Raw genomic sequence first — 13595 nt, 5'->3', positions numbered from 1 at the left:
CAGGATTACATGTGAGTGAAATACTCTAGCTTTTATTTCTCCTTCATGCACATAGCACACATAAAACGTTGATTAGGCACTTATGATGTCAAGACAATTAACGGTCACAATAAATTGTGGAATTATCTGTGTGGAATTATCATTGAAATGACAAAAACTACAGAAACTACAGTATCTTGGATCGTAACATTATAACATCATTATTTCATTACATGGGCTAGGCTAGAGCAGGGTAGAGAAAACAGAAATTGATACCCCCCCCCCCAAATTCACTGACAGATTAAACTCAGTGCCCCTCAACTTGGTCGACAGAGTAGAAGGAAATCCATATAACCAATATACCAATGAAACTGCAGAAGAAAAAGATGAAATAGATGCAAAATACGATGCGGTCTATGACCAGCCCAATGTAAAACCAGTCCTCTTCGGTTTGGTTTGCTGTGTCCGGTATCTCCAGCTGTCTTTGAATGGCTCGTAGGTCGTCTCTCAGGCGCTTTAGCTCCAGCAGGCTGGCGTCTGTAGTCTGGGGCTCTTTAGCCTCTCCTGTCCCCTCCTGTTTCTCCCCCTCATAGGGGGCAAAAGGGTTCCCACCGCGGCCTGCTGCTGACACAGTTGGTGAAGCTTATGAAACATTACAGATATACAAATGCGTGAAGCTATGAAATATCACAGTTGGTGACGCTTATGAAACATTACAGATATACAAATGCGTGAAGCTATGAAATATCACAGTTGGTGAAGCTATGAAATATCACAGTTGGTGAAGCTATGAAATATCACAGTTGGTGAAGCTTATGAAACATTACAGATATACAAATGCATGAAGCTATGAAATATCACAGTTGTTAAGGCTTATGAAACATTAAAGATATACAAATGCATGAAGCTATGAAATATCACAGTTGTTAAGGCTTATGAAACATTAAAGATATACAAATGCATGAAGCTATGAAATATCAGAGTTGGTAAAGCTTATGAAACATTACAGTAATACTTCATAAACCCCACACCCCAGAAATAATAGTAATAATTCGTAACATTTCGTAACACATCCATACGTAAATCAACGTACTCTGATTTTCAGCGCGTTTGCTCTTTCCCATGCAGACTAGTCGTGCGAGGTATTTGAGGAAAAGCACTCTTATCCAGTTGGGCATTGGGAGGTCACGGATGGAGCCACATAGCATGTTAGTGATGAGGATGGTCTCCAGCAGACTGCCCACCATCAGCGCGAGACACAAGGAGAAAAACACATCTGGAGAGACACAAGGAGAAAAACACATCTGGAGAGACACAAGGAGAAAAACACATCTGGAGAGACATAAGGAGAAAAACACATCTGGATAGGGGAGAAGTCCAAGATTAGGACAAATCAAAAAAAGGACAGTTATGGAATCTCCTCCATTGAGAGGACCATTCTGGAATTCAAGGACAAAAATGTTCTTGATTGTCTTTACATTTCAGGTGCAATTTTGCTCTAGTCAAAAGAGAACTGTTTTTAAAAAAGCATGTGCCATAGGCCAGGCACTGGTGGACCCTGTTGGTCTTACTGATGAGTGGAATGATGTTTTATTACTGATTACACTGGTGGACCCTGTTGGTCTTACTGATGAGTGGAATGGTGTTTCCAGTGACGGGCAGCAGCTCGTTCATGAGGAGCAGGAAGACGGTGTAGCCCAGAATGAGGGTCATCTTGAAGGCGGATCGGTCCACGCTCTGTGGGGGCAGGATGAAGCTGAACAGGTCCAGTGTGATGAGGAAACAGCTGGGGATGATCAGGTTCACCACGTACATGGTTGGCTGCCGTCTGAGGGCAATCTGGAAACAAGCAAACAAACAAAACAAATACGCTTGTATTTATTTAAGATAATATATTGTACTATACTATACTATATCTAACGAAATTAAATATTGAATGCATGTGTTTTAGTAGACAATAAGATACTATATCTAACGAAACTAAATATTGAATGCATGTGTTTTAGTAGACAATGGGCTCACAAAGTAGGTGATCTGATCACGTGTGCTCTCATCAAAGTTGGCTAATGTATGCTTGTAGGCTGTCATGCCTAAGAATTCCCATTCCCCCTCTGTGGCCATGACCGCTTTGGACAGGTTGACCATTTCCTCCACCTGCTTTTCATATGATAGCTGGATTTCATCAGCTACAAACGCACACGAACAAAATGAATCACAAGAGTTAAAAAATCATTTCATTTTCAGCCCCCTCAAATCCAAACCCCACCCAGCCATTTGTTATATTGCATATTGTTTCACTTGCAAATATACATTTGATCAATAAACTAAGTTTCGGCCTTTCAACCTTCATCAGATAATTGTTGGTGTGATGAAAGTCAATGGACTGAAACAGTTTATAAACAGAGCAGTAGAAGGGGGTCACTTGCGCTTCAGCCTGGTTGGTGCTCACGTAACAGGACGCAGAAGTCAAAAGAGGAGACCCAAGGTCTAACTAGGAGGGAGGTGGACGGGAGCACACAAAGCTTTAAGGATGAATCTCACCAAGCCTGTCAGACTGACATCAAAATATTATCTACCTCATGTGATTGATTTTTTTTTAATTTTAGTGACTAAATAGAATGTGAACTTTTATTTTTATGTGAACTGTTTTTATATTTTGTATTATAGTGAAACAATGTAATATAACTTCATTTCAATGTTATGGTAGCATTATCCAGAATAATTCTCATTACCGACATGGTAAATGAAAAAATTGCAGATTTTTTTTTTTTCATTTACACAAATAAGTACATTAAATGAACAGTGCAGTGCATCAAAATTAATGTTTAGATATTTTTAATTCCATTTTGAATGAATTAACTCTCATTACCGAAACACCGCAGCATATCGGTAATGATAGTCCACAGTGTAAGACTATGACATTAACACCGCAGTATGTCGGTAATGATAGTCCACAGTGTAAGACTATGACATTAACACCGCAGAATATCGGTAATGCTAGTCCACAGTGTAAGACTATGACATTAACACCGCAGAATATCGGTAATGATAGTCCACAGTGTGTAAGATTCTATGACATTAACACAAACATCATGATGTGAGAGAAGAGAGAACTGAATTTGATTCCATGTTAGACCTTTTGTCCTGAGTGATGCATCATGGGTCTGCTTGTTAATTTAAAGGAACAGTGTGGTTTTTATAGGCAGGCAAAGGAACAGTGTAGTTTTTATAGGCAGGCAAAGTCGCATTACGGTAATGAGGAACAGTGTAGTTTTTATAGGCAGGCAAAGTCGCATTACGGTAATGAGGAACATTTATTGTAACACAATAGTTTTATTTCCTTTTGCAATATACCATACAATCAATGTTAACCATATATATAGACATTTTTACACGTTTTAATATCTTTTTCAATTTATGTAAAAAGGACTTTTCATGAAAATAAAACAATAATAGAATAATGGATTACATTTCGGTAATGAGAATTCATTGTGATTTTTCGTTAAAATGCTATGAAATTGTGTTAAAATGCTAATGAAAAACATATGTCCCTATACTGTTCTTTAATGTCTTTGTAAAAATTCTCATAGTTACTATTCATAAAATATTGTTTTCGGAAAATAAGACCCGGACATGTTCACTACAGCTTCATGAGAATCACCCTTAAGTGATTTTTAATTAGTGCAAACCGACTAACGTTTCGACGGCCATGCATCTTCTTCAGTTACTCCGGTTCTGCTCCTTGGTCCTAGTTAGACCTTGGGACCTCTTTTTAGTTTATAAACAGAATTTACATTTGCAAGCAAAACAGTGTGCGGGAGTCTAAGTTCCAGTGAATATCATTGTTAAAAAGAACACTGTTTCTGGCAAGGGCGATAGCTAAAAGTACTGGTCCTCTCTCACCATGGTGTATCCAGGAGTTGAAGGTGTAGGAGCAGTTCTGTATGTCAAAGGGGAACTTGAAGATGTCCAGATTGCAGGAACTGATGACTTCCACTGGCAAAGCATCCTGCACCTCCCCCGTGTGACTCACGGTCACATAGTATGTCTCCGGGGCGTTGTTCTCATCCACACTGAGCAGAAAGTCAGTGCGTGTGTTATCATTAACAGGAAACTCTAAACATTTTAGATTGCTTTAAAACAAGTGGATAATGTAAAAATTGCTTCAAAACAAGTGGAGGCTAACAAATGTCTGGCTAACCGATTTATTAAAATATCCTCACACTCATGCAACTATTTAATACTCAACAGATTTCTACAAAAGAATCAGTAGTAGTATTATACAATCCCCCTTTTCACATGTAAGGCAGGGCTGTCTTTATCATGTATTGATGAAGATCTATTGGCAAAGAATAGGCCTAGTTATTGGGTAAGATAGATAGATAGATACTTTATTGATCCCCAAGGGGAAATTCAAGAAAGGAGCCTTCAATAAAAATTATGCAGTTGATCCCTACTGAAAAAAACAGCAAGAAACCAACTTATGCTGGTAGCTGGTTTTCTTCCAGCTATTGCTGGTCTTTGCTGGTGTAGCTGGTTGGGCCACCAGCTGGATATGCTGGCATGACCATCTGAGGAAGCTGGTCATGCTGGTGTAAGATGCCCAGACTATGGTAAAATATGGGGTGCCTCAAGGCTCAGTACTAGGGCCCCTGTTATTTTCTCTCTATATGCTTACCCTAGGCTCTGAAATTAGGAAACATGGCATTACATTTCATTCTTATGCAGATGATACACAACTATACCTTTCCATAAAACCTGACGAATAAACTCCGTTAGCCAAACTTGACACATGTATAAGAGACATAAAGACATGGATGACAAATGATGACATAAAGACAGAGACATAAAGACATGGATGACAATTTCCTGCTTTCAAACTCCGATAAAACAGAAGTTATCGTTTTAGGTCCTAAAAATGAGGGATATCCTATCCTCATCACAGGCTACATTTACTGATCTTCGACTATCCTCATCCACAAGTGTTAAAAATCTAGGAGTTACAATTGACCAAGACCTATCACTAAGTAATCACATAAAACAGATTACCAAAACTTCATTTTATCATTTAAGGAACATTTCAAAGATAAGGAAGTCTTTATCCTTACCAGACACTGAGAAATTAATCCATGCTTTTGTCACCTCAAGGATTGATTATTGCAATGTTCTTTACGCTGGCTGCAATAACACCTGTCTAAAAAGCTTACAGCTTATAAAAAATGCAGCTGCTCGCACACTCACTAGAACTAAAAAATATGAACATATTTCCCATATCATGGCATCTCTACATTGGTTGCCTGTTAAAAGTCGCATTGACTTCAAAATATTACTTCTAGCATAAAAACCATTAATGGCCAGGCTCCAGAATATATTAAAGATCTCCTAGTCCCATATAACCCACCCAGACTGCTACGATCACAGAATACTGGCCTTCTTGTAATTCCAAGAATCTCAAAAACTACAGTAGGAGGCAGAGCTTTCAGCTATCGCGCACCCTTCTTCTGGAATAATCTCTCTTCCTCAATTCGACTAGCAGACACCCTCCCTATTTTTAAGTCTAGACTTAAAATATACCTCTTTACTGCCTCCCATAGTTAGGTATAGTGCGGTGTGGAACTTCACCCACCTCAGGGATTTTTGGAACAGATCACCCTGCTGAGTCCTCATGTGACTGGCACCCCAGTCGCGTGTGCGATGCTGGTCACTGACCATACCTGCGCTGGTGTCGACTACCCCTCACCATGCCTTAGTTATGCTGCTATAGCATAGTGCTGTCATGGACTTTTCATGTGCCACGCCGTACACCCCCCCCCCCCCCTCCCCCTCAACTCTCCCTCTCTTGCCTATTCCCACCATGGTATACTGTAACAATATATAGTACCACTGATTACTTATTGACATTAACCATTTTGATTTTCAGTAATACTAACGCACTCTACATCTCTCTTTCTTCCCCCTTACTGTACCTCACTTGTGAGGTATATCATCACCAGTCATCAACCATCCGTGTGCTTGGCCCTCCTCTCACCCATCTCACCTGAAGTCCAATCCTCGACTGCCCTATTACTGTCCCCCTATCTGGATTCCTGGTCCGTACAGCCTAGCGACCAATCACCTGCCTCACCACAACTCTGCCCGGATTCCTGGCCCGTCTGCCGACCCACCACATGCCCCTTGTCAACTTCCTTCCCCTGGGAAATTCCAACGCTGGACTATTTGAACAAACTGGGACTCAGTACCTACCTCTGCAACTGGCTACTGGACTTCCTCTGTCAGAGGCCTCAAGTAGTACGTGTTGGCAACAATATCTCAAGCAGCATCACACTGAGCACGGGGGCCCCCCAAGGCTGCGTGCTCAGTCCGCTGCTCTTCACCCTGCTGACGCATGACTGCACTGCAACCTACAGCAACAATCACATAGTGAAATTTGCTGACGACACAACTCTGGTGGGTCTCATCACCAAGGGCCAGGCCCGTCGCTAGAAGGCAAGCAAACCAAGCAATTGCTTGGGGCCCTGAGCTGGCCAGGGGCCCCAAGACAACGACTGGTTAAAAATAAAATGCAACGACAAACTGTGAGCGCCCCTTTGATAGTCAATGCAGTAAAGTGCAACGACACTGTTACCGGCAATACCGGGATCCCCCTCAAGGGGGCCCCTCTCAGTAGTCGCTGACAGCAGCCAGCCAGCCAGGTTTGTGGTCTCTGCTGCTGCCGCGAAAATATAAAACAGGCAGTCATGATGAAGCGGAGTTATGCGTCCGGAAGCCAGAAGAGAAAGGAAGAGGATGACAAGAAAAAACAAGATAGTGGTAAGTGATAAATTACACTGGATAAAATAGCTCTACTTGTCTTGTACAAATGGTGTAATGTCGCAGCAGGAAGGCTAGCCTAGCAAAAAATGTTTATGTTAACTACCTGCCTGACGGCCCATGCTGCTTGTAACAAACTAGAACAGTTAGCGCCAGGGGCGTCACTAGACCTTATTCACTGGGGCACGTGCCTTAGTAAAAGTCTCCAGTGCCCCAGTAAAATTCTAGCGCGGCTCTAGCTGGAAACGGCATTCATGAGCGCATCTCCGTGCCTGCTTTACTCATGGCTCGAGCCTGTCACTTACCAGCCAATAAAAAAAAAAAACAAGGAATAAAGAAAGGGGCCATAATAGCCAATCAGGAAATCGCATCTCTGTAGCTGGGTAAGATTGAACGCAACAACCAATGAAAATCGTTCACATGATTCTTCCGAGTGTTTCGTTGTACTGCACACACATACACTGTGGAATCGGCTGGAGCTCATTACATCACTTTGAGCACAGAGTAAGTCGTCCCCTAATGTTACAACAAATTAACAACTTGTTTGACAGAAAAAATGACAAGTTGATCGCTGTTAGAGAGTGTTGCCCACATAACTAGCATCTGTTTTTCAATGCTTAGCGTCATTGTAGCCTTAGCAACAGTTTACCAGCTTGTGCTCTCTCACTCACACACACACACACACACACCATGCGTAGGCTGCATGCACACATGCGGACAATTAACAACGATTTATACTATACTGTAGAAAGAGTCCTGTAAAAGTAGCCTATACTGTTTGTGAAGCTGTCCTACTGTAAAACTAAACAGCCTTCTGATAAACTATATAGAGATGGACATCAGAAAATTCTTCCTGAACAGAGGCAGAGGGAGAGGAACAGTGAGGAGAGATGAGGAGGATGAGGGAGGTATGATACTTTTGCCCACATTAACGGTAACATTAACATTTATGCTGGTAATAGCCAGTGCTGTGATTTGATCAATGATTTAATGGCAAACTCAAATAAGTTTGCTGCATTTGCAAATGTAGCCTATAATAATACACAGAATCAGATAGCCATCTGTGTAGATTATTATAGGCTACATTTGCAAATTATCACCAAAAGTCAGTATGAAGGCTTTAGTAGGCTATTTAAGCTACAAAGAACTGCAGTATTGCCAGGATGTCTATAGGACCCTTGCCTGGGAGGGAAGTATATCTCAATTTTGACTAAAAATAAGCTTCCCTTGTGTTAGTAGGAAAGCCTATTAAATTAATGCAGTGAGTATAGGCCTACTTATGCCTATGTGTTTGGATGTTGCTGGATAGTGGCTGCTACAACAATTGAGGGAGAGAGTGCTGGAGGAGGAGAAGGAGGAGGAGAAGAAGGTCAAAGAGAGGGAGAAAGAGCACAGGCTGGGCAGTCCAGTACCAGGCAGGGGGAGGAGGAGGAGAGAGACAGGCAAGAAACGGATGAGAACATGATGGGGGCTAGACGTAAAACTATTCAGAGTATGGAGGAGGATGTCGGGGGAGCCTAGGGGAGATATGTGATGGTCCAAATCAGGCTAGCTATTAATTTCATATTGCGCGCACAGTTATTTATTTAATTTTTTTTATGTATTGGGAGTTGGGGGCCTGTGCCCCAGCAAAGCTCTAGGTCTAGAATCGCCCCTGGTTAGCGCAACTTTTTTGGTTACATACGGTTACATACTGTAATATGTTTATTAACAGGATAAGGAAGACGCAGATCTGTTCCAGAATCACTGTTTATCGTATTTAATGACATAACATTGCTATAGCTTTGTAATAGGTTTTGATGAAAGTGGCATAGCTTCTCTGCTATACTAACTATTCGACCGTGATAATCTATTTACCACATGAGGGTTAGGAAAACCACACGATAAATTCCGTGCATCAAAGCAGACTGGAACATTCATTTCTAGCAGTATTCATGCACGCCAGCTGTTTACTGTCTTTAAAGCATCAGGTGCGTCTGTCTAATTCTCAAGCAGCAGAATGCTTAAATGCTATGTTAAGCTACAAGTAGGCCTAGGTCAATGTATAACATTAGCTTGGGATGTTTTTACAGTAAGCATTGGTAGTTGTGAAAGCAGCTGCATCCCTTCTAAATATCAAAATATGGAAATGCTAACATATCTTTTCTTTCTCCCTCAAGGTGCTTTGCTTAAATTTCTCAGCCCTCCTAAGGATACCTCCACTGATGAAGATGGCCTGAAAGGTTAATCTTGTGTGTGTGTGTGTGTGTGTACTTGTATTTATGTTGGATTTTCAAATTGCTATACAACCTGCACTCTTTATAGTTTGAACAATGCATCCTTTTTCTGCATAAGATGGCAGTGTTTTATTTTCTCACTTTGTGAGAACTGAAAAATGTTAATGTGTGTGTGTGTGTGTTTAAGTATGTTGGATTTAGTTATTGTGCACTTTTTTACATTTATACTGGATTTTATGGTACGGTGGTGTTTTTGCAAATGTTCAAAACTAATGCACAGTATTATGCAACTGCAGTATTGCACTGTCAAAATTTTGTATTTATATAAACTGTTGGTGAACTTAAACTGTATGGCTATGCGGTGGTTCCTGTGGGCTTTGCGTGCGGGGGGGGGCCTCCATGTCCATTTTGCTTGGGGCCCCCAAATTCCTTGAAACGGCCCTGCCAAGGGCGACGAGACTCAATACAGGTTGGAGGTCGACCTTCTGACCACGTGGTGCAGGGACAACAACCTCCTGCTGAACGTCAGCAAGACCAAGGAGATGGTTGTTGACTTCCGGAGGTCACACCCAACACCTGCCACTGACCATCGACGGTGCTGTGGTGGAGAGAGTGAGCAGCACCAAATTCCTGGGGGTGCACATCAGTGAAGACCTCTCCTGGACCACCAACACTGCATCACTGGCGAAGAAAGCTCAGCGCCGCCTGTACTTCCTGCGGAAACTCAGGCGAGCAAGTGCTCCACCAGCCATCATGACCACATTCTACCGAGGCACCATTGAGAGCATCCTCTCCAGCTGTATCGCTGTGTGGGGCGGAAGCTGCACTGAATACAACAGGAAAGCCCTGCAGCGCATAGTGAACACAGCTGGAAGGATTATTGGTGCTTCACTCCCCTCCCTGAAGGACATTTACACCTCCCACCTCACCCGCAAGGCGACCACAATTGTGAGTGATGCAAGTCACCCCGCTCACAATTTGTTTGATCTACTGCCCTCTGGGAAGAGGTACAGAAGCCTGCGCTCCCGCACCACCAGACTCACCAACAGCTTCATACACCAGGCTGTTAGGATCCTGAACTCTCTCCCCCCTCCACCCTCAGCTACATAACATCCTGGACTTTTAGACCCACAATGGCTGCCTTGCACTACTCCACTTGCACTACACTTGTACACTTGCAACTTGTTGTTGTTGTCCTGTTGTCCTGAACTCTTCTGAGCACACTTCTGCTGCTCTTACATAACTTGCACCACTATGCCACTTGCATACTTAGGTCAAACAAAACTACCTCAGCCATTTATTGGCCTGACTTTTGCACTATTATATTGACTGTCTACTGTATGCACAATTGCACAATTTCTACCAAATTTTGCTGCTCTTACTTCTTCATTGTATGTGCCTTCTTATTTTTACTTTTTATATTGTTTACTTGAATGTTATGTTTGTCTGTGGACCTAATTGGTAAAATATGTCTTGTCTCCACCGTGGGATAGTAGGAAACGCAATTTCGATCTCTTTGTATGTCTTGACATGTGAAGAAATTGACAATAAAGCAGACTTTGACTTTAACTTTGACTTTCTGTCACTAAATCATGATTAATGCTTTATCATACCGGATACGTAATCATCCCACCTCTTGTAACTTTCACCTCAGGTGCTTTAAACACCATGTCCTATTCTCCACACCTGACTGTCATATGCATTTGTCATTGTTTACAGACCTTACTGTCCTGTATTGACCCTAGGCAGATGGGTCAGGCCCTTGAGTCGTGGATCTGCTCGAGGTTTCTTGGATCTGCTCGAGGTATCTCCAATTCTAGGGAGTTTTTCCTCGCCCCTGTTTCCCCTGTTACCCCGGTTACCCCGGTTACCCATGGGCCTTCCTTCTTTCTTTTCTTTCTTTCTTTTCTTTCTTTCTTTTCTTTTTTCTCTCTGATTGCCTACATGCTGTAAAGCGCCATGATACATGATACATGATACATGATACAATAAATTGAATTGAAATTGAAGATGGTCATGCTGGTGACCAGCCTGCCAAGCTTGACATTGTTGGTGTAAGATGGTCATGCTGGTTTGCTAGAATGATCAACATAAGCTGCCATGGCCAGTTAAAACCAGCAATGTGTTTCTCAAATTTCCCCTTGGGGATCAATAAAGTATACACCAGCAACACCAACTTAAATTACCAGCTTGAGGTGGTACGACAAGCAAAACCAGTTGAATTACCATGGCCTACTGCCCTGCTGAATTACTGTGGCCTACTGCCCTGCTGAAAAAAACAGCCTGACCAGCTAAAGGTGGTTTGCTGGTTGACCAGCTTGTTAACCAGCTTGTTTGACCACCCTATGATGATTGACCCTCTAGACCACCCTGCTGAAAAAAAACAGCTAGAAACCAGCTGCTGGTAGCTGGTTTTAGCTGGTCATTGCGGGTTTTCTTCCAGCTTTTGCTGGTCTTTGCTGGTGTAGCTGGTTGTACCACCAGCTGGATATGCTGGTGTGACCATCTGAGGAAGCTGGTCATGCTGGTGTGACCAGCCTGTCTTGTGGGATACAGCTGGTGCAAGATGGTCATGCTGGTGACCAGCCTGTCAAGCTGGTCATGCTGGTTTGCTAGAATGACCAACATAAGCTGGCATGGCCAGTTAAACCAGCACTATAGACCAGCAACACCAGCTAAAATGATCAGCTTGAGGTGGTATGACAGGCAAAACCAGCTGAATTACCATCATAAGCTGGGAAAACCTGCTGAAGGTATGTTTTCGCAAGAGTTTTGCTGGTCTAGCAGGTCAACCATCATAGGGTGGTCAAACAAGCTGGTTAACAAGCTGGTCAACCAGCAAACCACCTTTAGCTGGTCAGGCTGGTTTTTTCAGCAGGGCAGCAAAACTCTTGCGAATACCTTCAGCTGGTTTTCCCAGCTTATGATGGTAATTCAGCTGGTTTTGCTTGTCGTACCACCTCAAGCTGGTCATTTTAGCTGATGTTGCTGGTCTATAGTGCTGGTTTAACTGGCCATGCCAGCTTATGTTGGTCATTTTAGCAAACCAGCATGACCAGCTTGACAGGCTGGTCACCAGCATGACCATCTTGCACCAGCTGTATCCCAAAAGACAGGCTGGTCACACCAGCATGACCAGCTTCCTCAGATGGTCACGCTGGTTTCTAGCTGTTTTTTTCAGCAGGGTGGTTAGGGTTTCGGACTTGTAACCGGAAGGTTGCCGGTTCGAACCCCGACCAGTAGGAACAGCTGAAGTGCCCTGCTCCCCAGATATGGCAAAAGTACTCACTTCCCGTACTCAAGTAGAAGTACAAATACTTGTGTTAAAAAATACTCTGGTAAAAGTAGAAGTACTGATTTAACTTCTTTACTCAAGTAAAAGTAACAAAGTACAGGCTTGGAAATGTACTTAAAGTATAACAGTAAAAGTAGTCTTGTGAATGACAACCATTTTTTATGCAACGGTACCTGGACCACACAATTAGGCTACTAGAGTGCAATTGTACAAGTCTCTCTCTTTTAAATTTTACCCTTGGGCTATTTCTAGGCTTTCCCCCCCAACATTGCACTGCCTACTTCAGAGGGCAGTGTGTTCTTTTGGCCTACCATCAAATGCTGGACATCTTTAGAAAGCTAAGATCCTGTAGTTTCTTAGGAAGCACTGGCACAGAGTTACAGAGCCTAGAATATTGTTTTTTCTTTCTGCCGGATAACAAGCATCTCTGAACTAACCACATTTCAGCCCTCTAGGTCACTTGATATGATTTTAGAAACACAACTGAGCCCTAGCACCAGGTCTTGCGAAGCTGTGTGCAAAAGTAGATCAATATAGAATGAAAAATGAGTACTTTAGACCAATATTTGCCAAGGTATGCTCATGCATTTTGTAATGCCCTGTGGAAAAGTATAAATTTCTGAGGTTTCTTGTAGACTATTTTGGATTATATGTCAGGTTCTGATATAAAATGACTACACAAAATGGAATAATTACACAAAAGTTTCTATTTTTGCATGTTCTTTGTTGGCTTCATGGGTGTGTATAAGATGGACTATACATCTGCACAACTAATATTGGATAAAACAACATGAATATTTAATTCCTATGGATTCCTGTGAATATTTCAAGACCAGGAATGTAATGGTAAAATAAGAGGTGGGTGAACTATGAATTCTGTGATCACAAGGTGGACTGCTCCATGTGGTATCAGATTTTTAGAAAAGGCATTCAGAACATGTTTGATGATGGTGGAGGTTATTGTCCAATGTAACAAACGTGGCATTAAGTGGTTCATAGAGTGTTGATGAGTGTACATATTGTTATTGTGGATAATACAGTGTGATTTTTAAATGTTAACAGTTGTAATTGGTGAACAAACTCTTTTGAGAGGTTGATAAACTCTAATAAGAGGTGGATAAATTATTGACATTTCAGAGGTGGGTAAACTGTGTTTAAGCCTACTTGCGTTTAGCCTCCACTACATCCCTGTTCAAGACCCAATGCTGCATCTACTTATTGCTAAGGATATAGGCTACACTGCAGCTAGAAGTTAGGGAAGCACTAAAGGCGAGGAGAGGAGGAGGGCATTTTTG

At 42.2% G+C, this 13595-nt stretch overlaps 1 protein-coding gene across 1 annotated transcript in view; it reads right to left on the bottom strand.

Annotated features, from left to right (window-relative positions):
* Positions 1-286: 286 nt before the first annotated feature.
* The window catches only part of LOC143114134 (5-hydroxytryptamine receptor 3C-like), a 30308-nt gene continuing 16999 nt past the window's right edge, over positions 287-13595 (bottom strand). The window contains exons 6-10 of the mRNA XM_076275613.1: positions 3883-4052; positions 2002-2165; positions 1608-1818; positions 1073-1255; positions 287-603 (exon numbers count right to left, since the gene is read on the bottom strand). Of these exons, the coding sequence (XP_076131728.1) occupies positions 287-603; positions 1073-1255; positions 1608-1818; positions 2002-2165; positions 3883-4052 (1045 nt within the window). The remainder of the gene's footprint in view (positions 604-1072; positions 1256-1607; positions 1819-2001; positions 2166-3882; positions 4053-13595) is intronic.

Source organism: Alosa pseudoharengus, unplaced genomic scaffold (genome assembly GCF_046254945.1).
Source record: "Alosa pseudoharengus isolate Yale_2024_CS ecotype anadromous, Long Island Sound unplaced genomic scaffold, YU_APseudo_1.1 YU_APseudo_1.1_scf_11, whole genome shotgun sequence".
In the NCBI taxonomy this organism is placed as follows: Eukaryota; Metazoa; Chordata; class Actinopteri; order Clupeiformes; family Clupeidae; genus Alosa; species Alosa pseudoharengus.
Note: the sequence above shows the minus strand (reverse complement) of the source record. Positions and strands in the feature narration are given on the sequence as shown.